We start from the raw sequence: 27,800 nt of genomic DNA on the forward strand, positions 1-27,800 counted from the left end.
TTTTAGAATGAAGAATCAAAGTGACAGAAATTCAAATTTTATTAATTATTGTTTTGTAACAACTTATAGGAATAATAATTATTTTCTTCTTTAATAACACTTATTGTTAGAGTCACAAATATTATCGTTCGATTCTTTACTGTTCGATTAATCGAAGATCTTAATACGATTCGAATTGAGAACAAACAATTCGATTTTCGAAAAATCAAGTTATTATTAAAATAAAGATTAGCTCCGTGATGATCATTCTTTTAATAATTAATTAATCTATTAGGAAATAATTTCTTCATCGATCGCGATTGCGTATCAAATAGATATCGAAAAATCTCGATCTCTAAAGTAATCGATATATGCAATTTAGAAGCAGTACGTATAATAACATATATATCGTGTCTTTTTCGCGCAATATATTTTCTCATCAATTATTTCTAAATAATTAGAGGAACATATTTTGCGAAGGACATTAGGAGATTTATATTGTAAAGAGTATATTATATTTTTTACTATAATTTTTAACTATCATATTTTTCGTGAAGAGTATTGACAATTAATACTTTTAATTATTACATTAATTCTTATAAAGCGATTATTTGGTGAATAGAAGGAATGAAATAGGAAGATTTATATTGTGAAGAGTATATTATATTTTTTACTATAATTTTTAACTATTATATTTTTCGTGAAGAGTATTGACAATTAATACTTTTAATTATTACATTAATTCTTATAAAGCGATTATTCGGTGAATAGAAGGAATGAAATAATTCCGCTATATCGTTGCAATCGCAAAAGTAGAGCTTAGCCATTAGAGATTTGCGGCCGCTAGTGGGAAAAAGAATTAGGATTTTCGCGCGCGAGAGATCGATTAGTTCGATATATGGCAGCACTGCTCGCGCTGGCCAATCCTACTGCGGCATCATGGAACGGAGCGCCGTGATTGGCGGACGGGAGATTCGCAGCCCCGAACTCGTGCGAGCACCCGCTTTCTCAGCATGCCTGCCGCAAAGGAGGTGAACCGTCACACAAAAGCAAGATGGAGGATCTCACAGTCGAAGTATGCGGCGAAAACGGAGCATATTATAAGGTTCGTTCTGTGAAAAGTATAGAAAAAAGCGAGGGAAGAACTCGGGCGGCGGATAGGCCGTGTCACGAGCTGCGGTACGGCGATAATTTCGCGAAACGGGAGCCCGTACTTTGCGAATGCACGGCCCTCGAAATGTTGGCGAGGTAACGCGGCTTCCTTCGACGCCATGTCTCGTTTGACAGGGCGTGATTTTCCTTTGGTTCGCGATGTAGCCCGCGTTCTCGCACGAACCCACGAACGGATCCGCGGGAACGTTCGCCGGCCTCGCCTGAAATCTCGATTGCGGACAATTTTCGTGGCTGCGTGTCCCTTTGTGCATCTTTTTCGCCCCCCTCCCTCGACGAGTCGCGATTTTACGTTCTCTTGCCTCGCACACTTTTGCTCGCTACACTCCTGATTCTTATAAAGCTTGTTCACTATATTCCTCGTGTACGACTGTTTTCAGGCCTTTGTCACCGATGTCTTTGACGACGAAGTTTTGGTAACTTTCGAGAATGAGTAAGTTTTCTCCTCTTGACTCTTCACTATGAATTTGACAAGATAGCTTATACTTCTTTCTATATAACGTAATGTGAAATTTTGTGTACTGATAAATTTATTACAATTTCGGAAGCTGAATATCTTTCCTTTTATATTACATTAATGAGGTGATTTTTTTTTATTAGTAACTTTCTTGTAATATTGCAATATTCTTCAAATGCACTTGATAATTATTAAATATCTATTTATAGTCATTCAATAAAGATATAAGTTTCAATAGTCATACAAGAAACCTGTATTTCTATGAATGTATTATTGTTGAAATCTTGCTTTTTTTAATATTTGCAATTATATGATCTACCAATTTGCAAAATATTAATTATTCTTTTCCTTTTATAAATGTTAAATGATAACAAGGATTGTAGACAAAACATATATGTAAAATCAATGTAGATAAAATAAGAAATTTTCTCGCAACGATTAAAATTTTATGATTACAAATATTTGAATACGAAACGTACAATAAAATAAAAGTCGCTCCACATTTATATATGAATAAAGTTACCATTCTTTTAATTGTTGTAGATTGCACCAAATTAAGAAATATAATTATAAATATATATAATAACTTAATATATACTATTTAAACAAACACAAATATACATTTTTTATAGTTTTACTATGCTATTACATAGAAAAAAACTTGTTCATTGTTAAAACTTTAAATAATAAAAATAATACAATATGTTTACACTGCTTATAACAAATATTATATGCAATAAAATAATATAAATAAAATAATTCTACAACTTACATTCTAATAAAATTTGTAACGCATTCTAGTTGGCAACCCGAATCGAAATTTCCATTTGCTCAAGTTCGTCTACCTCCAAAAGATGGTTCCAAAACAGAATTTCAAGAGAATCAAGAGATTGAAGTATTCTCTAGATCTAATGATCAGGAAGCATGGGGTTGGTGGAAAGCACTTATTAAGGTGCGCAATGCAATTGTTAGCATTAATGACAAGTATAATACTATATTATATATGATTATAAAGACTTGTTCTATATTATATATGAATATCTATAATGTGCGTGTTATAATATGTTACGATATATATACATATTTTTTGCGAGAAAAATTACTTGAAAGTTCAATATATACTTGTACATATAAACAATTATTAAAAGAATGAGTTAAACATTATTAAATATGATTTTTATATTATATTATTATTAATTATTTATCTTTTAACTATATGACTTTTTTAGATGAGTAAAGGAGGTTTCCAAGTAGTTGAATACTTGGGATGGGAATATACATATACTGAAATTGTAGCTAGCGAGCGACTGAGAGCCAAAAATCCAAATTCCCCTATTGACAAGAATACATTTCACAAGATCGAAATTGAAGTACCTGAAGAGCTCAGAGAATTGTAAGTAATTTAAAAAAGAAAAAATAATTTGTTGTACATGATTATCTTGATTTACTTATAAATAATAATTATATATATATATATATATATACTCAGTTATTTTGATATTTGTATCTCATTAGATTATTATAAACAAATTATTAACATCAAGCATATGTTACATATTACAGTGCAAAGATGGAAAATGCACATAAGGAATTTCAAAAGGCGATAGGGGCGGCAGTGTGCCGATATGTGCCTGAACGAGGAGTACTGCTGGCCATCTCCCGTCATGAAAATATACATCGTCACAGTACCATGCTCCAAGAAATGCATTTTAGAAACTTATCGCAAAAGGTAAATTATTTTTCTATTAGTAAAAAAAGTTTTCAGCAATTTCTTACAATTTTTGAGCCTTCGTGTGTATGTAGAAGCTGTTAGCAAATTATTAAAAAACGCTTTTATGTATTTAAAGTTATATGTGTATATTGTTTGAGAAACACTGATATATCCTATATCTTTGCACATATATTTATACAAATGGTGGCTCTATCCCATGTGTTCTTAGAAAACTGTGTATAATACGTTCTTACATTATCTAATTTTTAAGTATTTAAAGAAAATAGAGAAATAAAAATAAATAAATCTTATAATCTTAAAAAAAGTTAATTAAGTCTATATTATTTTGCTTTACATATATTTCACAGGTTTTGCTATTGAAGAGAACAGAAGAAGCAGCGCGTCAACTTGAATCTACCAAACTTCAAACAATAGGCGGGTAAGTTATTAAAATTTTATATTTGTAAATAACAAAAAAAAAATCTTGTGAGATTGTTTACCTGCCCTTGTCCATGTACTGTCCTGGTTACCATCCTGTCTGTGGTTTGCATTTACTGGCAGAAAATCAGATCACAAGATTTCTAATCATTAATTGATATGTTCGCTTTAACATCACATAACTTCGTGAATGTAACTATATATAGGCACATCATAAATAGTGTTTATTATACATACGTCTTGTTTCTTTTTCTTTCATCTCTTCTGTCACGAATATGATTATAGGTAGAATATCAATAAATTTAACATTTTTGAGGTTCGCATATATAACTGTATTTATTCAAATTTTTCTTCTGTTATAACAAAACAGGTGCAAGTACAATAAGAAATTCTATGTGCACTATAATTCATTTTCCCTTGCGTTATGGCAGATACCTTCCGCTAAAACAACATTAGATCATAAGCATGATCATATGCATCGCAGACACAATCATTATTATTTTATTAAAATTTTATTTTAAAGAAAGAATGCTATTTTAAGTATGCTAATTAAACATTTTACATAGTAACTAATGAATTAATATTAATCAAAATCTATTAAATTTTTACAGAGTTATTTGTATAAATATTCTGATCACTCCTTGAATTTATACTGCCTTTTTACTTATAATATTAGGTAGAAGAAACTGTCTATAATAGACATGCACCTTGAGAAACATTTATTAGCAAGTGAAACATAAAAAGATGAAAGATGTTGTCTTTAAAATATAAAAATATAAAAAAGTAATATATTCATAAAATATTGTAATATAAATTTTGTAGAAAATATTTTAAGAGAGGTGAGAGTTTTAGAGTAATTTACTAAAGAATTCATAATGTGTGCAAACACTGCATGGCAGATGAGACATTTTGTACATATTTTATATAATGCTTTTATATTAATTTGTTATATATATATATATATATATATATATATATATATATATATATAATAAATTAATCATTTTGAGAAAATACTAACATGGATGTAATTAGAATATATTGTGTGATAGAAAATTTTCAATTCATTTTTTTTATGAAATATATATATATATATATATATATATATATATATATATATATATATATATTTATTTATTTATTTATTTATTATTTTCTTTCTAAATTTTTATAAATATAATGCAGATATAAAAATATGTACATAAAATACAATAAATTTTGCATAAATATTTTTGAAAATTGAAACAAATTTATACACTAGTGTCTGCATGCATTAATTAACAACAAACAGACAGAATGGCAGGGACATAGGATAGGGCCATCTTATAATGAGTTTTCACTGAGTTACACCATTTTCATTTCAGCAAATTTAGATCTTCAAACTTTATATATCAGCGTGTCTCAGACTTTGAGGCAGGAGTGAAAACAAATTCAAGGTGAGATCACAGCAGCGTGGTTTAGAATTAAGTTTAGCTTACTGTATGACAAGATACACTTACATTTTTTCAAACGGAAAATAAATCTACACTTTAAACGTGCATGCTTCAGCGTTGTGTAGTATATTCACTGAAATTCATGTGCTTCAAGTGTACTGACTATATAAGACAATGATTTATATCTTTCTCCATTTATTATGTGCTGTGTAGTAAAATCTTGCGTGATTGGTGAAGTAGCCAACAGATATATACGTGTAGCTGTGATCAGTTCTCGATTTCATTTTCTGTTATTTATATATTAAGTAGATTCTTAATTCTATTATTTATCTCGTATCAAGAACGCGCCGGAATTTGGCCTGCCAATTGTTTGAGAAACACTGATATATCCTATATCTTTGCACATATATTTATGCAAATGGTGGCTCTATCCCATGTGTTCTTAGAAAACTGTGTATAACATACACGTTAAAAATATTGTGGAAAAGTATTCATTAGAACAGTTTTACTTTTAAGAATATATATTTTTTAATTATAAGTATTAATGTTAGGGTACTTTGGTTTAGCATATCTTAACTAAATGATCTTTGTTAAATAATGTTTTATTACTACTAATTGTATATCTGATACAATAGCTTCCTCCTTTGAAAATAAAAATTGTCTATATCTTTTAGTATAATACAATGATATAATGAAAGTATATTATAAATATAAATAAACTGTAATCTCAGATTATTTTTATTTTTTTTATCTTTGAAATAACTGGGTATTATATAAAGTATATTTCTACATTGTTTATATTAAAAAGAATAATAAAGTAATTAGATTATGTGATTGTAATTAATGAATGCATGTAACGTATAGTTTAACATTATGTTTGGTATTTTTAATCAGAGTTTTATTTGTTATATTATAAATTGTATTTAAAAAATATTTTTCAAATTGTTCCTCGCTTCTAACTGTAAACATTTACATATATTGCATGACTTGTATCATTTTGAGTATATCAGATACAATGCAAAACTGCCATTTTTACAGCTTTAATAGAAATAATTAATTTGTATCTGCCAAAATGCAAGCCATTGACAAGGATACTGTTAGGAAGATATGCCACATTGGTTTGCTTTTCACAATATTGATCTAATTATATAGCATGTGTACAAATTATATTACAAAGTAAATAATTATATTAATTAAAAAACAATTTTTTAATTAGAATCGAGAAATAGTTAAAGAGGAAAATATATATACATAAAAATTTTTATACAAATTTCAATTTGTTATAAATTTTTAATGTTTTGCTATAATATATTTCTTAATTTTTTAAGTTTTTTTTGATATTTTTTATTTTGCAAATAAATTTGTAAAAAATGTAAAAATTTTATTTTTTTATCTTTTAGATATACTGACGAATTTAATGTTCGAGAAGATCTTATGGGGCTAGCTATCGGTGCTCATGGTGCAAATATTCAACAAGCACGAAAAGTTGATGGCATTACAAATATAGAATTAGAAGAAAATTCATGCACATTTAAGATATATGGAGAGGTAATAATAAAAATTGTAATGTTTATAATGTTAAGATAAATTATTTTTGAAAAATGTTTGATACCTGAATATATATATTGAACTGATAATAGTAATACTTGAACTTACTATATATATATATATGTTTTTTTTAATCTTAGACGCATGAAGCTGTTAAAAAAGCTCGATCTATGCTGGAATACAGTGAAGAATCTATACAAGTCCCACGAATTTTGGTAGGAAAAGTAATTGGCAAAAATGGTCGCATTATCCAAGAAATTGTCGACAAAAGTGGTGTTGTAAGTATATTTTTATTATTAGTCAATATCATATGTAATAACATATCACATCTACATACATACATACATTTAATGTATGTATGTTCATGTGTATGTATGTGTATATATAAGTATGTGTGTATGTATGAACATATGTGTGTATGAATGTATGTATTAAATTAATACTTTCAGAAGTAATTATCTCAGGTAGGATTTCTCATATCTGATTTAACAGTGTCTGAGAAAATAATTGAAGATATTATATAAGCATATCAATTTTCATTTTCAGTTGATACAATATAATTTTTTATTAAAACTGTTAAATTTAATACATAGATTACATGTAATACTTTACAGATCCTCTACATCTACTGATATATGTTTATCTCTCAGGGTATGTAACAATTAACCGAAATTTTTTAACATGCGTTTTAAGTATAACGCGATTATTATAGTTCCATTTATATATATTACAATATACAACAAATTCTCAGATTGTTAACGTCGGGTTTATATTAAAAACTATAGCTCAAAATTGACGTAATATTCAATTGAAAATGGAAGTTTCTTTTATTCACGAGGTGTTAGGTTATATATGATATACCTTGTCTGTTCTCGGTAGATAACAACTGGCTCGAGTGGGAATATACATATTGATAAAGTAAGTATGTCATTTTCTATTGTTTGTGATTTTATTCCATTCAGTTCATTTAATCAGTCATTCATATCTATCGATGTCTGGAAGCACTCGCAAATCTTACATGAACCACTCGGGCCAGTTCTTTTAAATTGTATCAAATAACTATCTTCTTTTTATACAATCAGGCCTCTATTCATATTTCACATTTAGCACTAAATGTGATTGTCTCATTCTGAATGCTATTTGCCTTAAGCATTAAATATCAGAGTTATACTCAGCGTTATCATATGGCCTGATAATTATATGGCCGCATTTGACGCTAAATGTGCATTGTGTATATGGACCTTCTTAATGTACATGTGCATTATAAGCAGTATTTAATGCATAAGTCGTTCCATGTCCATGCATTTGTTTTTTGTCATCGATTATGTTTTGAAACAAATATTATTTAAAAATATGCTCACAATCCATTTAATTTGTTGAAAATTTGATTAATAATAATTGGAGGATAATAATTGACATGGCATTGCTCCTGTCAAATAATAGGGAATATATTAAATGGATGGGATTACTTAATACATGTGGGATTTTTTGTACTGAAATTATCAGTTTTCAATTAAATACAAATTTTGTGAATTGTATACGGAATATTCTATGTAATTGGTGATATTAAAAAAAAAAAAAAATATCTTTACAGTAACATGAATATTTATATTGTTATATTTTACTACATAAAAAAAAAGAAAAAAAAGAAAATCTCTTAATTTGTTTATGTATTTTTATGTATCTCTAAAAAATATATATTATTATAAATACATGATATAAATATAATTGCCACATGCTTAATGTAAAATCGTATAATTGCAATACATATATTACTTAAAAAAATATCCTATCTAAGAAAAGGTAAAAGTATCAACAAATTATTTTTTCAAAAACAAAAATCCTTTTGGGATATAAAGGATGTAAAGAATATTTAAGCAAATTTTCACAGACTAGTCAACAAGTCTATTGATGGAAATGACAAACGCCAGTGACTGAAAACTGATGGTATGGATATGAAATACGATTTTAAATGTCTCATATTGGTAATCTGTATTACTACATGCGTTTAAAAAAGCGCAATTTTAATAACTACAAATTTCAGGTAAGGGTAAAAATAGAAGGAGACAACGAACCTCAGCCAACGATTCCACGGGAGGAGGGTCAGGTCCCCTTTGTTTTTGTTGGAACTGTTGAAAGCATCGCCAATGCCAAAGTTCTGTTGGAGTACCATTTGGCACATTTAAAGGTATGTCGATATATGTGTCGATAATTCTAATATATTTTATATAGAACTAAGTCATTTCAATAAAATTACAAAATAAATGTGAATATTGAAGGATTATTTTATGATTCGTATTGCAGGAAGTAGAGCAACTTCGACAAGAAAAATTGGAAATTGATCAACAATTACGAAGCATGCATGGGTCGACTACAGGACCGATGCCTAGTTTTCCACCTACAAGACGAGGAATGGTTGCGGGACCGGAAGAAGGTGTCAGCGGCCGTGGAGGTCGTGGTGGTCAATCTCGAGGACGTGGTTCGCGGGGTAGAGCTCCCACCAGACATAACGCCGGTAATATTATTTAATACATCGTACAAAACTACGTATTCGCACAAAAATATATAAAATTAACAACATTAAGATATATCTTATATGTATATCATTAATAAATCCTGAATTTTATCATTTTTTAAATATAATTTATAAATTATATTAAATTCCATATTTTTGTGAGAATATTTCGTGATCATTTGTTTTGTAAGAATATAATTATTACTTAATGCATCACATTGCATAAAACACCACGTGTATTCGCACAAAAACATATAAGATTATCGTTAAGATATTAAATGTGAACTTTATCGTTTTTAATATAATTTTTTTAAATTGTATTTTTGCAAGAATATTTCGTGATACGTCATTTATTTTGTAGCGAACCTAGTTTTTGAAAGTTATAAATTAGTCAGTGGGCAATATAAACAATGCAAATATCTATTATAAATAATAGTCTGCATTTATTAAAAATTTTACGCGATTTTTAGGATTGCGTAGAGATGCTTTAGATAGCAATGAAGATCGTGTACGAGAGTTACCGCCAAGAGGTGGTCATCAAGGAGGCGCCGGTAACTCAGGGTATATGAGTGGCAGGCAAGGTCGTCCTCCAACCCAACGTAGAGATCGTAGAGATGAACGTCGTCGTACTACCGATGACGAAGATACTGTTTTAGACAGCCAAGACGTTTCAAGTATTGATAGAGGTAATAATATTTATCAGTATATGAATATATTTATACAAGATGTCTTGAAATTTGTGAATCATCTATTAATGGCAGATTCCTGGAATCATTTAGAGACGATTTTTCCTCAGCGAAAATATCGAGGAAAGGTATCATTTTTTTGCATATTTTTTCAATAAATATTATAATTTAATACATCATATATAAAACTACGTATATTCGCACAAAAACAAAATTAACAGCATTAAGATATATCTTATATATAATTAATAAATCCTGAACTTTATTATTTTTAATATAATTATATATTAAATTTTGCCATCATATATCTTTATAACTAACCCTTAAATTAAAATTTTAATAAACTCTACTTTAAATTAATTGAAGAATATGGTTTTGTTAATATTTTATTTTCACGCAAGGCTTGGTTTGCGAAAAGCCCTTTATTTTCAATTGCTTATAACTCGAAAATTATTGGTGCCTCAATATTTTTGCTGAGAAAAAATCGTCTCGAAATAATCCTAGGAATCTGCTATTAACAGATGATCCGCTAATTCTAGGACACCCTGTACATATGTATATAAATATACATATATGTGTGTGGATATATGAGTGCGTGTGTGTGTGTGTACATTTGTGATCACAATCATAATCATTTCGTCCTAAAGATATGACGTTTGTTATATAATGCTTTGAAATTAGCATGAAGCATCAAGCAAACTCTTGTGACCATCTAACACTAATTATCGAGTTTTTACTCTGATGCATGCTACTAACGTATGCGTATCTTCTACTATATTTTTGTTGAAGGGAAGGCTAATTCTATTTTTAAATATTAGACTTTATTGCACATGTCAGATAGATGGTCACAATGGTTTGTGTATCTGTAGAATCAGTATCAAGTGTGGAAGGAGGCTCTAAAGGAATAAGACGAAGACGACTTCGGCGCTCACGACATAGAAGTTCAACGCCAACAAGTAATAATCAAACAGGTAATCTTATCTTTAGGTAGCAGGTTTACGTGATCTTATCTTTAGGACGATTGGTTATATTAAGAGAAGTGCAATAATAATTTCTAAGTAATTAGATATTTTTTGGTTACACACATTTAGTTTCTAAGTTGATACATGCCCGCATACACATACACATTTGTATATACGAAAACATTCAGAGTTAATCTATGAATTTGTTTAGGCAGTAATGCCGGCCCGTGCGACCAATCAACAATGAATAGCAAGGAAGGAACACCTGCGAACGACGTTTCTATGTCTAACAACAGTTCCCAAGGACCTAAAGGCCAGAGAGAACATCGGTCTCGTCCTCCTCGTATGCAACAGAGCAATAAGCCTAAGGAAGCTTTAGTTAACGGTACCAGTGGCTAAACAACCATTGCGTTGTTGACAATTGCTACCAACATTGCTACGTTACACCTGATGAGAGCTGTTAACTCCCAGCACGTAACATGACGCATACCGACGCAAGGATTACACGATTATGGAACGCGACATGATTAGTCTACGCTCGTTGTTAAGACTGTTTGCTACCGATAAGAATACGACAGTTTAAGAAATCGTCATTCTCCTTAAACACATTTAAGGACACATATTAATATCCATGCATGGTTTAGTTTAATGATGGTAATTACACTGTCATGTTTGATATATGGATACATTCATTGGGAGATAGAGGATAGCATTTGGTAAGAAGGATTCCCTGATTGTGAAACTGTGCCTCATTTTTATACCGAGCTCCTAACTTATGTGGCAGTGCTTCGGATGTACTGTACAAGTACACCTTAGTCACTTATTAACGTTTAATGATCCGATATTAGGCTGGATAATCGCGGCTCGTACGTCAATTATCGCTCTGGGTAGGTTTCATCTAGATATGTCGCGCTTAGTACTTCTAATGTAATTCGGTAATTTTCGGTTTATTTTGGCTCTCATCTTTATTAATATCCGATAAACAAATTCAGTGTTTTTCGAATGAACTTTAAATTAAATTACATTATATTAAAGTGAAATACTTTAATTCCTTTTCTAACAACTTCGATATTGATGCTCTATATAGAAGCAATTCTGCAAAATGAATGCGACATAACTAAGATGCAACTCGATGTGCAAGGAAAATGAATTTCCGTTGTTAATTAATAACAATGGTAGGCGGCAGCTGTAAAAAAATTCTGGTTCAAAGGTATTCCCAATGATGTTCCTTTCTATTTACTTGAGGAAATTGAGTTTTTGATTTATAATTATTAATTATATTTAACAACACTAGATTTTTATGTTTCAATTGCCTGAGTGTTGAGTAATAATATCATGATTGAAAAAAATGACTTATTCGAATGTAACACGATCAGATGTGCACAAGGAGTCGGTTTTTATTTCCGAATACACTTTTCACATAATTTAGTCTTTTTTTCTTTTTCTCTTTTTTTTACTTTTACTACAGTCTAAGCATACTATATCAAACTTTAGGATTTGATATCAAGTTCGTTTCTGCATTGTTTCTCATGATTTAAAAAGAAAGTAAACGTATACTTAGTAATACCAATGTATGATGTGCCAGAGAAGGAATGATACATGTTTTATGATATCTAGCTAAAGTGCAGACTTAGCGCATACCTTTATTACTATAATACTACTTAGTCGAAATGTGGATGTCTGAACAAATAAACTAGCTTTACTATACTAAGCTATAAAATAGATATGATCAATTGTTTTAAATTGATTATCAATATTATTAAAAATCAGTTATCAATTTAAAACAGTTGTCTTCTTCCGGATATGACAACAACTAATCGGACGTGTCTCATGAATTTTGCAAAAACACACATGGTGGTTGATGCAATATATTGACACCTAACACAAAATAGCTGCCATTTTATCTGAATATTCTTATGGCAGCCAAAAAAAACTGAGATATCCCCCAACTTGCTTGTTTCAGATACATTTGTATTGATTGCAATTTGTGCATAATTTAAGAATAAAACATTTCTGTACATAGACTGGCCATTAATATAATGAACCTTGGACTTCCTCTAATATAACAATATAATTTTATTAAAACTACGCAATAAATAATATTTTTTCTTAAATTAATTATTTTTGTTAATGAAAAATAATTAAATAGTATGTATGCTTGTATATACTATTTAAGACTATTTGTCATTAAAAAGAAAATAAAAAATAAATATATATGTATATATTTACGCATTAATCTAAATGTTTAACTATATATGTTCAAATAAAAAAAACTACGTTTATAAATTTGACAAAATTTTAAACTCAATTACATATTCAATCTAATAAAAACTTTCAATTGCTAAATAATCGATTTTATGAATATGAAGTATAAGGTACATTAAGGCGCATAATTTGCCATCAGTCCAGTTTCCTGTGTGCGTACATAAATCAGAATTTCAGGTACAAAGTGAAATAACATTGTCGCGTCTCCCAGTAACAATCAGTGTAATCCAATATTTCCGCCAAGACCCTGTTCCTTCCGCCACTGAGCCAATCTGATAGCGTACCATCCCTGGAACACAATTTACTTTATCACATTTCATCTTATTTCACTTCATTTGTTTCATTGAATAATATGCAAATTTTATTTTATTCGTGTTATAATGTCATTATTTATTGTAGCTTGACATATGTTTACTTACTTCAACATCAGCCTCGGATAGACCAGTTTCAGCCGCGAGCAGTACAATGTCCGCGGTATAAGGTGCTCTTGGCCACCTATTAAACTGTTCTTGAAGAACCGCTTCCTGGTCTACTGTCAAGCGAATCACCCGGGTACCACCAGTTCCACTAGTGGGAAATCGCGTGGGGTAAGACTTCAGCATGTTTCCCTCCTGAAAAGAAAATATATAACATAAATTGATAAGAAAAAGCAATCAATATAGAAAATAAACTCTACGATATAACATAGTGTAATACAAAACTAGAGTTGACTTCTATATTGGTATTGCTACTTTAAATATTAATTTATTCTCATTGTCAGTGCGAAATCGTGAATTAAAAAAACAACTTCCTTTTTGTTTAATAAATCCATTGAAATGATATATTCTATTCTGTACATAAGAAGAAAATGAGCTACTAAAATAATTCAGCAACAAACAAGACAATTGTCTTAAATAAGATTTTTAATTAATTTAAATTTAATTTTTAAATTTTTACTTTAATTAAAAAATATATTTTGGTTCTCTCTCTCATATGTATTATCTAAAAAAGTTTCTTTGAAACATGAATGTTAACACAAGAAAAAACAAATTATACAGCAACAAATAGAAATGATTCATTAACATGGCGCGAATATGGATCTTCTATATTATCATTTAGATTTAGAACGACGAACATGCTGTTCTGTCGTAAAATGTGTTTGCGTTCTGTCAGTTCACCTTTTCTTACATAATGGTTCTATATTACAACAGAATTGGCATCTGTACAAGTAATCGATACATAAGTTTGCATATCATGTATATGTATTTTCAAATTCGCGTATTTTTCTAAGATTTCGAATTGATTTCTTTTTTGTAGCTATTGAGCTATATTTATTCCAAAACATAGATTTATTTTAGCATCTACGTAGCCGCGAAAGAAATTTATTTGTGTATTTTTTTATTCATTTTGTGATAAACTACAGAAAATTTTTAGAGACCCGCTAGAAAGTCACGGTAAATAAGCCAGGAAGGTAAGAATAGCACGACATTGACCCAACATCTCAGGGTCTGCGAGATTTTGGATACGTTTCAAAAACGTGGCGACATAAGTTACGAAAGAGACACGAAAAAGACTGATGAAATCTGTAATAATCCGTAATGAATCCGTATCACGCGTATAGGTGGCCAAAGAGAAGACACAATAAAAAAATAAAATTTACCATTTTTTTTAAATAAATCAAGATTGTACAAAGTGTAAACAGACAAAGTAGAAAATCTTGAATCACACGTAGAATCTTTATTTTTTTTTTATTCTAAATATTTCCTCCTGTTTTGCTATTTTATAATATAATTTCTGCAGCGCTTAAATTATTTCGAGGGAGCAAAACGTGCAGATTAATATATATTAAAATATTATTTATCGGCTCTCTCTCTCTCTTGGACAGTATCTGTGTTAAAACAACCTTCCTACGATGTATAACGTAAGGTAAAACGTAGGTGATGTGACATTACGAATGCCTTGAGACGCCGCGCTAGTTACAACTTAGCGGAATGTTAAACTTGACCTACAGATCGAATCGCATACCAAGTAAGTAGATGCGAACTCGTTTACCGAGGATGACTTCTACGATCGCACGTGGCTTTTATCTTAATTCAGAAATGTTTGCATGCAGAAATAAGGCGTGACCGTTTATCATCGATTATTGCATGTCGATGGTGAATATGCAACCTTCGCATATACAAACAACGGCAGTTGAACATTGAGCAAAAATTTGCATAATGCCACTTTAATCTATTTCTTTTTCTATATAGCGATTAATTTTTTAACGAATACGCAAAGAAGGCCATCGCCGCAAACAACTTGATTAGTATATTTTTTTTTATAACGGAGCTTTATTTTCTTCGTCATTTTCCGATAACTTTGACGACACGATTTGATAGATATTTTTAATAATTTATTTTTTATAATTTATACGTATATACTCTATATTTCTCTGTAACAAAACACAAAATGCAAGAAGTTTAAGAGCGTGATTGTTTTTTATTTTTTTTAATATAAACATTATGTGTGTGTTACAAAAATGTTAAATATATAAATGTTTATTATATTTGTTGAATAATAAAATTATGAATTAAAAGTTATAAAATTTAATTATAAAATTGAAAATAAATTACGTGTTGTGAAAAATTAAATATAAAATTTAAATATTTTCAGGAATTAATAAATCTCTACATTTAATTACAATAAATTTTTTTTGAACAACATACAAATTTCGCCTTATTTTAAATTGATAAATCTACTAAAAATAAATTTCAAAAAGATTGGCTTCACATTTCAGTCGAAATGCACTTCCAATCAAAGATGGGCAAAGAAAAGACGAAGTTTTTCTCATTTTGAGTTTGCAAAAAATTTAATAACTTTATACTTATTAAATAATTCTGCTACATGATATAAATGCAAAATAAAAAATAATATCAAATTAATTTAATTTCTTTATTTCATTACATCGTCTTATTTTTATTAATAACTCGGAAAAAAATAGTTACATTTATTTTTCTTTTTTACTATCAATCTCAATTTTCGAAAATATCTTCAGAAAATATTTCATACGTCGCCAAAGTTCTCAGAAAATCTCCTCTTATTTTTATAATTAAATAATATATTTTTCGGTATTTTTCATACGTTATTAAATTCGTAAAAATGTTTTATTGTTTGAAATATAATGGACTTTCTTCTATGTCCACATACATTTGGCGTTGTTTTTGCGGTGTGCAATACATCGGTAAATCATCTTCGTGAAATTCCAAAAAATTTAAAAGATTGTCTTCGAGTTTTCGATGATAAATCGAGCCAGCATATTTATATTCGATGTAACGTCGATCTTTTTCAGATATCTATACAAATAGCGAATTCTTTCAATTTGTAACATTTATTAGTAGCTATACCTACAGGGAGAAAAATATGCATATTTTTGATCATGCAATCTGTTAGTTAAAAAAACTCACATCTTTCCATTTGGATTTGATTAAAGCGTGCATGCAATCATCGATCAAGAAATCGCCGTAAGCATCCTATATATCGAAAAAATAAGGACTAAATATCGCTAAACGTAGGTGTATCAAACAAACGGCATCTTACCGTCTGTGACAGCAAAGTAGCTCGATTTTCAACTCGTAGGCATTCAAATTTATCATGAAAAATCGCTTCAGCCCAAGGTTCGCGAAAGTATGCGTAAAAATCCGCAATATATGAATTCTGATCGATCGAGAACAAATAAATAATTATTATAAGAAATGTGGAAAATATGAAGCATACTGAAATTTAATAAATCGCTTTTTATATTGTCATTAGTCCTTACTCGAAAACCGAATTTCAACTCGTTTAACATACTCTCGTGTTTTCCATACAAAGAGATCATATTTTGTACTCGAAATATCTAGAAAATAATTATAAGTCGCATTATGAAATCGCATCTACGGGATATTGAAAACAAAGGTAAAATATTTTAAGGGGGATCATCAAATAAGTCGAAAAGTTTTAATAAACATTTGGATTTGGAAATAAAAACCGATTTTGAGATATTTGAATTTTTTAATATATTTTTTACTTCTATAATTTTAATTTTTAGTTTTTATTTTCATTATAATTTATGCAAAAATAACAGTTGGTATCTTATCTTAAAGAAGATGGTCAAAATATTCCTATGTCTAAGCAATGTCTATGATATTACAAGTATTTCGAAAATGACTTGTTTGCAGATTATTTCATGATTATTAAAACTTAAATTTATTTTGATGTATATTAAATCTCCTTAAAACATTTTACCTTTTCTTAACACTATCTTAAATGACAAATATACGCAGCACATAAACTAAGGTCACCTTTCTATTAATACAAGTTATAGTTTCCACCGAGTCGTACACGTTTAATTTAATACGGAAATAGCCAATTTCGGATGTGCAAGAACCAGTCACAAGCACTTCTCCCTGCGCATTAAAAATCAACTGCATTAATGCAATTATTTGTACGAATATTTTCTTCGATATATTTTGACTAAATTTTATTAATGCCGAAATAGCAACATTTTATTCGCGTATTATTCCAAATAATTCTTTCAACTGAAACTCACGTAAAAATTGTCTCTACTCGTCACCTGGTCTCGAATTTTCTTGCCGGGTTTGTGTACATGCAAATAATAATAATTGCCCGGCAAAATGCAAGCGATTACGATGGGTGCACGGAATACCGGAAGTGTCAAGTGTACATTTTCCTCTTTCGAAAAAGCAGGAACTTGCTCGTCTCGACGATGAATATCGATCACTCTTCATAAAATTTGAGCAAGCTTCGGATATAAACAAATGCAGATAAAACGCGAACATTTCAATATATAATTGACATTATATTACATTAAAAAAAAACCAAGAGTTCTATTTTATACACTAACTCTCTCTCCGACTTCCACACTATTATAATATTTGTGTCGCCAGGATTTAGCATAAAGCTTTTTGGAATATTTCGTCATGGTACCGGCGGCAAAAATAAACGGATCGTTCGTGCGAAACTCGGAATCTATCACTAACAGACCATCGAAAACGAGATCGGCACGACGAATTGCTGAAACCGTAAAACTATATAAAAAATCATATCGGTTAAATGCAGCTTTGAAATGTCAATGATGAAAATTAATGAGTAAAAATTACCCCAAAATGCGTTTAAATTAATCGTTTTCTCGTAGAAGTTAAACAGAGCATCGCAAACTATTTTGCTTTTTTCGCCTTTCTTTTCGATTATGACACTGTCGATCATCAGCTTCCCGTCATTATCTTTTGTCAGGACCCAATCGATCATGTTCCATTCGCACAAAACTTGAACTTTATCTTGCAAAATAGCTTTCATCACTGCTTCGTTCACCTTATATACGAATATATATATATATAATTTTAACTACGCTATTAGTTCTATAAATAGAATGTCCCTTAATTTATGGGACCTACTTGAAGAAAATGGGGACACTGTTTATATAAATATATAACTATAAATAAGTAGTGAAAAATCACATGGCATATTATTTTAACCATACTTCGCAATCGTCAAAAAAGTCGTGCGTGTTGCAGGGATTCAGGATCGGCTTGATTAATGTAATCCACGAAGGTTTGATACCAAACTTGATTAAACCGCCGAGTGCGCAGTAGCAATCGATATTACATCCATAAAAGAATATTGCTTCTAATAGAATCAGACGATATTATGAAATATTACAAAATAGCAACTTGGTTCATTGTATTGCGATTGCTCACTCTTTTCTTTGAGATCCTTTGTTAACAACCGAATTTTTCTCAAACAATTAGAAGCTTCTGTGTCATCGTTTATAGTTAAATAATTCCACGGTGTCCCTTCTGCATTCATCCTTGGAAAATATATATAATACATAGTATTTTCTATAAAATGTAATTACCGTCATGTATAAATATCTTTTTATATTGATTCGATATTAATGACCACTTTACTCTTGTTTTTCCGTTTCTGTTTTTCTGTGTAATATCGGTTTTTGATATTGCAAGCCGCATGTTAGAACCAAATAATCGTAAGCGATATTTCCTTCATTCATTACACTTACGTATTTATCTTTCCTAATGCAAATACATATGTATTGATTTATATATTGAAGCGATAGAAGAGGGAAAAATATATAAAAATACATCTTTTTCATATTAAAAAAATTAAAGGAACTTCAATATCACCTGTGGATCTTTGTCATAATGCCATAAACAATATTAATCCAAGCTCTCGCAGGCATACAGCGACGATATTCTGAACAAAATTTTCCTTTGAATGGAAGTAGACATGTTTCTGCACGATTTGGTTTATTATCAAAAGGTATACCATGTGGCGATATCAATGTGACATTTGTAAACTGTATATAATGTTGCATCGACCTATCAAAATTTAATATTATCAATGATTAAGAGAATCTATTTTTTTTTATATTTTTGAAAAATTATTATGTATAGTGATATATTTTTGTCGAATATCGTTATAATTAAAAAAATTACCGTAAAGCAAGATATTCCGCGAAAGCAATTCCACATTCCGATGCTCCAACAATAACGATCCTCATATCAATAATTACACGTGGCATCATTGCCAATCTTGGTGACGTAACGAATAAAGAGAACCTGTTGTTATCATCGCCATTTTCTTGATTTATTACGTTATTTTCGCAGCTATTAAGATTTTCAGAAATGATGGGAAATCTATATTCAGCTTGCCTACGAGGATTAACTGGAATCATATCATCCAAACAAGACACCAAAGGATGCATTCGTGTCTGCAAGTAACATTTTAATATTAATATAATAATATTAATATTAATGTGTAATATTTTTTATTTTTTTTAATATTTTTATTTTATTTTTAATTGGCGATTTTGCTTACGAAATATTTTACGAATCAAAATATTATCGTAAAGCTCACCAAGACGCTCTCATCTTCGTGATGAAGCCGATAGAAGATTACCGTTAACTCGCTTAAACGAGCAATCTCGCGGAAAAAGAAGCGATGGTAAGCGGAGAAAATCGGCATGAGAACAAAATGCAAAAGGTGTCCGTAATTATCTTGAGGAATACTCCGCATGGACACGTAATCTTCTATATGATAATGTTTTTTAATTAAATTAATTTGCTTCTCGGCGCTACAATGAAATAAAACGACAATATTCCTACTTGCCCTTTTTCATATAAATATTTGAATAATTTTCATTAAAAAAGAACTGTCGATATAAAATAATAACCGTATTATAGCGAGTCCAACCATTGTATCGTTGCATTCGAAGACGAAACAATTTAGGTCGAGCTGCAAAGGATCCATCGCAAAATCGAAGTCAGTCAAAATTTCGTTGTGTTTTGGTATAGCGAATAAAAGTTCCTGTATAGATTTTCGGTCTTGTATTTTGGCGCAACGACACTTAATTTCTTCGTGAAGAAGCGCTCGATGTACAATGTATAACGTCATTGGAAAATCCTTATTACATCTCAATGGTACGCACTATATCGTACAAGATTGTTTTCGATTGAACATGTAAAATAAATACCATCTTTTCTTCCTTCTCATACAATATTTTTATGAATAATCAAAATGATAAATACCGTAAAATGTTGAAGAAACTGATAGTACGGATGCGAAAAAGGGAGGACAATCGCACAATATTCTAAATGCGGAAAACAATCAAAAGCAGCCTCCAAAAAATCGTAGGACCAATGGGGCCTCATCTCCTCGCGCGTGGCAAAAATTTCCAAAACGAAGACATTTATTTTATCGTGATATGTTGGAACATCGTGAATGAGTTGCGTTTGCATCATCTTGTTTGCATCGTCTTTAACAACAAGTAGAGAATTTTTGTAAAAGAAACTTTACATGCACTATCGCAACAATATATGCATTATATAAATGCTCATTGAAACGATTATCGCAATTTCTTAATTCATACTCTCGCGTTTTTATCTCTTAAAAATTCTAAAGAATATTATAAAAGAAAATCAAAATGAGAAATGCAATTAAATTATCTAATTAATCAATTAATCTTCTTTTTTAGCGTCTTTATTCTTGGTACTTGGTAATCTCCGTATTTTTAGCATATTTTTGCGCTGCTTTTCTTATGTCATGATTACTACTTAAAATAAAATGCATCATTGTGTATGATGAAAACAATATTTCATTTTGCACATATGATATTACAATCATAAAAAGAAACTTATAGACGGAGTCTTTAACGGGGAAACTGATAATAGCGATAAGAGAGGCAGTACTTTAACTTTGGTGTACTTCGGGTAATCATATCGGCGCGGTTCGTAATAAGCAACTCTCAATGTGTTAACATTTATACATATTCACATAAGCTCAAATATTATTAACTGAATTATTATTGAACCTATAATCGCGCGAAGTAGAAATTAGTGGTTTGTCAATTAATTATCTATATCGGGGCAATATATTTAAATATTTTATTTTTTAAGTCGATGATTGGAATAGAAAAAAATGGAAAGAGAATATTAAAAAATTGGTTTGATCTTCTAAAAATTAAAATCGCTCGTTTGCAATAAAATTAACGTCTAGATAATATTTCTCTATAGCATCTCGGATTTATGACTTACGTGACAAGATAATTCGAACATCAGTTTTATCAGTAAAAATAGTTGTCCTCATTTTTTTCATTAGAAATGCCGCCATAGTAATCGAACAGTAACAGTAGTATAGATAGCTGAACGACTGGGAATTAACAGCATACTTAGTTTTAAAAAGTAATTCAAACACATTTTTATGTTTTCTCGGTTCAGAAAGTAAGATTGAGAGTGTCATGGCAGATTTTTTATAGTCAAGAATACCCGTTTGTTTATTACATTCTTTCTCGAATAAAAGTGTTAATCGTGTTTGACGTGATATCATATTAAAAGAATTTTCTCGTCGACAAATCTTTGCATGATTATTTTTATCCGCGCATTTACGAGAGAAAATTTTATCTTCTGTCTTCTCTGTCCGATCCTTCGAAGTTATGGCTCTCTTAAATTATTTTTATTGAAAGTTCTCAGTCACGTGTAAGTGTGTAAATTATTGATAAAGCACTGACCTTTTTTTTCGGAGTTTCTTTCATCCCGAATTATTTTGATCAGTCGTGACGTATCATTCAAATTCCGATCAAATTGCGGCGAAAATTTAGAAGATTGAAGCGATTCATTCGAATCAGTCGCTTCGACGTCAGTCGGCGTTTTATCATTTTCGTGCGATTTTCTTAAACCATTATACGGGGTTAACTCGAAATTCTCATTCAACAGATCAACATTGATTGTGCAGTTGAGACACATGACACCTGCCACCGAGCCATCGATATCTTCACCGATAATTAATTGTCGACAGCTATTCGGATTACGAATCATCTCGCTGACGTAATATTCCCCATAAAGTTCTCTTAGACGCGTATTTTCATTATCAATAATCATTCTTATATCGTCGTTGTCTTCCTCGCTATACATCGTCATTGTCACAGATAGATACAGGTATTTATGCAAAATGACAATAAAATTATTATTATTAAATAATAATTTAATAAAATATTAATATAATAAATATATAGAATTTTGACTTTCGATGGCTTTTTTCATATATTTGAGCTTATAACTTGAACAAAAGATGTAATAGCCTATTACATTTTTTGTTCGGCAAGTCCTAAGTTACAACATGTGAGAAAACTGATTTTACTGGGGTTCAATTTCATCTAGAATTTTAAATAGGTTTGAAAATCCCACTAATTATATAAAATTAAATCTTGGTAAGATCAGCTGATTTTTTTATATGTTAGCTTACGATCTGCTGAACAAAAAAATGTAATATATTCAAAGCTAAATTAATAGACAGTTATACTGATTTATATCTAATCTCTACAAATTATTTGACTGACTGTAACTTAATAACTATCTACTATTTAGCTTTAAGGCTGTTACATTTTTTGTTCAGCAGAACAACACATGAAAAAGAAAACAATCCATTCCACCAAAAGCCAAAATCCTATTTAGTGCGGGGTCCTTTATAGTTTTTGCAAAATATGATTGATCGAAAATCAGATCGACTCACACGACTCTCCGTATCTTCAATTTGGGACGTAATCGTTGCCGTTCGCTTAAATATAAAAATTGGAACGCGTCTGTGCGTCGCGCGTATTTAGCCAGAATTCTAGTCATCTCTTGTTCGAACATATCCGCTGGAAAAAAATATGACACGAAACTCTTGAACTAATAAACTATCCAAGTACATTTTATTAACGCGTCGTTCGAAAGAGATTCGCCGACATAGATCGACAGAAAGGATCACCTAGGATAACCCGAGGAGGTACCACCAGGATCACGTGTTGGCAATAAATAGTGATGTCGAAGGTTGCGGATAATAGCTCCTTGAGGAAATTATTGTTCGAGTAACGCTCATCCCACACCAGTAAATGTACGAACATCGTGTTTCTTTCAGTGGCAGAAAAGATCCTTTTCGGAAGAAACGTAGGTTGAAGAAAGCTCGCCCGGCGAGATATTCATTCCAAAAATAAATATAAATATTTTATTATTTTCCAACAAAGTGCTGACAAGAGGACGATTACCCATAAATTGTTTTCAACCAAGTCAACCAATCGCACGGTGGTACAGATGGAACATTGGGATAATTGCAGAGACATATTCCCGAAACGATATCATTTCTCTCGTTATATTGGACCACGAAGAGACAGCAAGTTTCGCTGCAAATTTGATATAACGGTACTTTAAAACACGATTTATATTTTACCGATGTGTATATAAGTAACGAGCAAGCTCTGAAATAACTCGCTTTAAGTACTAGAGCCGTTCCAATTCTACGTCTCCAAAAATTTCGTAAGTCGTCGAACGTAGAAGACGTTCTAAGTATGGTAAATCCGAATATTCGGCACGACGATATCCCGAGATTCTACTAGGCGATTTGTCAACATAACGCTGTGAACAGTGTTTGTTTTTCGGGTCGTTAACCAAAGTTTTCGTTGACATCTTGAAAAGACGTTTGGCAGAAATTGATGTGAATGCGATTTTCACTTTTTTTTCTTCAACTTTGCTCTCTTTGTCGAATTAAAATGAGCAGTTTTTATTTTATCAAGATATATTTCTCATCTTCCTCTTATTTTAGGCGCTTTTTCTTGCGCTTGACGATATTAAGCACGAGCCTGGTTAATTGACAATTGTCAATGTTCGGAGCGAACAGTTACGAGAGAAAAGATCAAATAAAATTATCGAATGTCGACTGATCGTGGGAAAAGTTAATCGGACCGTACAGACTCGATCGTTTTTAACGCCCGCAAAAAAAAGGTATAATAACGAAACTCCTTGAACAATTTAAACGGAGAGGCGAAGTAATTGCTTTGCTTTCTCGTTCCCGCAATCTCCTCTTGCCTCTCGCACCCAGCTTCTTTTCACTTCTAACAAGCGACTTCTGTTGGATAGTTCACACAAGCCGTGAATCCTTACCGTCAAAAATATACGGCCTGAAAATTTGGATTAATACTTCTCATTTCATATAAAATTTGTTTTATCTCAGTTCTACTTTCCATATTTAAATAATTGGATTGATAATTTTGACTACACATTTTAATTTTAAGTTGTCTAATAATAACGAATGACACATCACATTGAGCAAGTACAGTTAAGTCTCGTTAATAGGCCGTTTAGGAGGTAGAAGCGAAAAATTCTCGGAAAACAAAAATTAACTATTACTCTCTCTATAATGCAAACTGCACAAAAATGTATGCAGTTGCGCGAATGCAATTGCGCGTGCCGTGATCTGTCATTTTGACATAGAGGACACGTGATATTAGTGCTCGTGAAACTGCGTGTGTAAGAGTACGAAAAATTAATGTGGCTAAATTTAAAGAGATTATATACTGACTCGTAGAATTGATCTATAGAAGGAACTTTCATAAAATACGACGCGTAAAAGCTATTCGTACTAAATATAATACCGTATATACTGTAAATGCAAATGTGACATTGCATGCAGAAATCGGCAATCGTCACGACACTTTGCAGTTTCCATATTTTCTTTTTTCTCGAAACGAGCCGAGCTACTTTTAGTACCGTTTCAGGACAAGTTCTTCCTTGTATTTGTTTGTTTTTGCGCACTAGTTACTCTGATGACATTTAAATTTGACTTGTAGATTTCAATCCCTGTTGAGGAGTTCAAAATAATACGAAATAAAATTATTCCAATAAATGAATTACTTAAGAATAGAAAATTAGAATTTTACTCATGAAAAAAATCATGAAAGAATTCTACGAAAGTATAATTATTTTATATACATATATAATTTTCTCAATTATTTGAGATATATTATCTTTTTTCTTCTGTTTTTCTCGGTTGTTGAGAAAATTATCAATGTCGATTATTAACTATCTCTTTAACTCACAGCAAGTTTTCGAACTATTATGATAATGACTTTCGTCATGCAATGTGTAGAATTATGATGTGCTATATAAGAAATTTTTGATGTTGACATAAAAAAATAAGTCTTCAAAATATATATAATTTTTGTAAAAGCTTGCTCTAAAAATTTTTTGAATAAAAAATTTGTTTGGTCATTTAAAGATCGTAGATCTTTTTCAATTTGTAATTATATAATTTATGAATAACAGTTCAAGAACTCGAACTTGATCTTGATCTCAATATTTCAGTTGAATTTATAAACGTACAAACTAATGCATGTTTACGTCTGATGCTATTCATATATTTGAACTGATGAGTAATAAATTGCGCAGACATAAACTCAAAATAAAAAAAAATATATAACAGATCTTTTACTGCAAAGTATCGTCTTTAGAATTAAATAAAATTACCAAGTATATAAAAAAATGTCGTATGCAACAATGAATTTTTATTAATTTTTTGGTATCTCTAAAAGTTAATATCTGAAAATTTGAGATATAAAAATTTCGAAATAACCATTTTTCAATAAATTACTGTCGACTTGATATATATCAGGTGTAATTAATTAATTGGCGCGAAAATCGCTTTATGAATCAATATCATTCATTTTTTTACGTAAGTGCCAGTATAATGTACTCATTCTTGTTCTCACTCTCTGCATATGCTATGAAAAAAGGCCCTTTTCTCACGTGTTCATCAGTATAAGAAAGGCTTCCCGGTTGCTCCACTATCCCCACCATTGATATAATGATAGCGCATGTGGAGCAAGTGTTGCGTCTTGTTCAGATAGAAATAAAATGTTGCGCGTAGTTAAAATAAAACTGGCTCTTAAATTCATATCTTTCCAATTTATTCCTCGTTTCGCGTTTTATATATTTTTTGTGTGTTTTATATATATTTTTTAGATTATTTGTACAGTAAATTTCTAATAGCGTTACAGTGAATTTCTAATAGCGTTATAGTATTATAAGACCTGTTGTGTCATATGTCACATTGGCATATGGTCTTCACAATTAAATAGTTGAAAAACAAAAGTTCAGAAATTGAGAAATGAAGCAAGTTTTGCCTAAAATTGTCCTATATTAGCTATTTTCTCAACGCGCAAACATATTAAATTACATTCGTGCAATATGCGTCGTTCATCAGCCATTTGTCACTAGTATAAATTTCAAATTTCGCAATATTTTTGGAATAAAAATATAATTCGCTCGATTGAATATTATACATTGTGTGTGATCGAAATAATATCGAAATGCACAATTGCATTTATTATAAAAAATAATAAATTCAGAATTGCATTTATGCACGAGTTTATAGTATACTATATAGTACTGACTAAATTTGTCAAATATTTCAAACATCGCTCGCAAATAATTTGTTTAAATACAACTATTAAACTCTTAAATAATGAATTTTTGCATGTGTTTGCTAATCCTCGGACAAGAAAAATAATCAATTGTGTTAAATGAAAAAGTTGCGCATATCAGAATCATATTAATTTCTCTGCCATTCCTTTGCTAATGTCACTTTGTGTCATGAAAAATTAAGACAGAAAAAACGTTTTGAAAATAATTGGCTTACTTATATTTACTTATTGTGCCTCGAAGTCGACGTGAGCGTAGGTAGTAGAGTAACCAAAGTAGACAACACACTCCGACAACGGTACGCAGGCGACTGACGAGGCTTTCTGGGATGGAGCAAAATACTGTATTATAAAATACGAAGCAGAGAGTGGGAGGCGAAACTGTTTTGTATGTACATATAGAATAGATGCTGATGTTTTAAGATATTTGACAATGAAATTCTAAATGCATATATATATATAACAGAAACTGATATAAACATAGTAACAATTAATTATAAAGAAATCTTAAATTGTGTGATCATATTTTTAAAAAATAGTGAATATTTCTCTTCCTTTAGAAATACATATGTAATCTAGCGAATTTTAGAAGGCAATATAATATACACACATTTTTACATCTCTCTATGATGTTCTCAGAAATTTAAATTTTATATAAATTCCGATAATGAACAGATCGAGTTAAATTTAATTAGTTTTTATTCAGATGAGAAATATGTTAGCTTATAGTCAACATTTACAGAAAAAGAAGTTTTCTGTAAAGATTTACATATCGTAGCACGTGCAATATATTTTATAATTTTCAAGAAAATGCATAGATGCAAAAATATGCATTCGCATACCGCAAACTCTTAATAAATCTAAGCTTGGA

At 30.3% G+C, this 27,800-nt stretch overlaps 3 protein-coding genes across 11 annotated transcripts; 1 reads left to right on the forward strand and 2 right to left on the reverse strand.

The window, feature by feature from the left end:
- Positions 1-979: 979 nt before the first annotated feature.
- Fmr1 (synaptic functional regulator FMR1) lies at positions 980-12,921 on the forward strand. Of its 8 annotated transcripts, none has more exons than XM_029301346.2 (15): positions 980-1,084; positions 1,530-1,582; positions 2,408-2,573; positions 2,836-2,999; positions 3,170-3,335; positions 3,686-3,756; positions 5,120-5,191; positions 6,589-6,736; positions 6,877-7,014; positions 7,616-7,654; positions 8,781-8,924; positions 9,041-9,251; positions 9,722-9,937; positions 10,807-10,908; positions 11,115-11,208. In XM_029301346.2, the coding sequence occupies exons 1-15, from the start codon at positions 1,034-1,036 to the stop codon at positions 11,144-11,146; spliced, it is 1,773 nt and encodes a 590-aa protein (XP_029157179.1). In that variant the 5' UTR covers positions 980-1,033; the 3' UTR covers positions 11,147-11,208. The 8 variants fall into 8 exon arrangements, with proteins under 8 accessions (XP_029157179.1, XP_029157171.1, XP_029157180.1 ...); XM_029301338.2 differs by having other exon boundaries at positions 981-1,084; positions 11,111-12,921; XM_029301337.2 differs by having other exon boundaries at positions 992-1,084; positions 2,408-2,558; positions 11,111-12,921.
- Positions 12,518-27,258, reverse strand: LOC114929701 (homeodomain-only protein). Of its 2 annotated transcripts, none has more exons than XM_029301349.2 (3): positions 27,158-27,258; positions 13,584-13,775; positions 12,518-13,453 (listed from the first exon to the last, which is right to left on the reverse strand). In XM_029301349.2, exons 2-3 carry the CDS (start codon positions 13,764-13,766, stop codon positions 13,382-13,384), a joined length of 255 nt encoding a protein of 84 aa, XP_029157182.1. In that variant the 5' UTR covers positions 13,767-13,775; positions 27,158-27,258; the 3' UTR covers positions 12,518-13,381. The 2 variants fall into 2 exon arrangements, with proteins under 2 accessions (XP_029157182.1, XP_029157181.1); XM_029301348.2 differs by having other exon boundaries at positions 27,148-27,256.
- Positions 15,738-24,140, reverse strand: LOC114929657 (cilia- and flagella-associated protein 61). The gene is given in 21 exon segments (XM_085488530.1): positions 15,738-16,478; positions 16,590-16,655; positions 16,723-16,839; positions 16,943-17,020; positions 17,466-17,570; positions 17,714-17,926; positions 18,029-18,198; positions 18,285-18,495; positions 18,665-18,810; positions 18,882-18,991; positions 19,092-19,214; positions 19,326-19,520; positions 19,638-19,912; positions 20,059-20,275; positions 20,375-20,628; positions 20,730-20,956; positions 22,208-22,602; positions 23,209-23,335; positions 23,446-23,609; positions 23,723-24,063; positions 24,123-24,140. Coding segments are annotated over 21 exon segments (3,741 nt in total). The 3' UTR covers positions 15,738-16,289.
- Positions 27,259-27,800: the final 542 nt, after the last annotated feature.

The sequence above is a fragment of the Nylanderia fulva genome, unplaced genomic scaffold, assembly GCF_048542155.1.
Source record: "Nylanderia fulva isolate GAGA-0341 unplaced genomic scaffold, ASM4854215v1 Scaffold7, whole genome shotgun sequence".
NCBI classification, from domain to species: domain Eukaryota; kingdom Metazoa; phylum Arthropoda; class Insecta; order Hymenoptera; family Formicidae; genus Nylanderia; species Nylanderia fulva.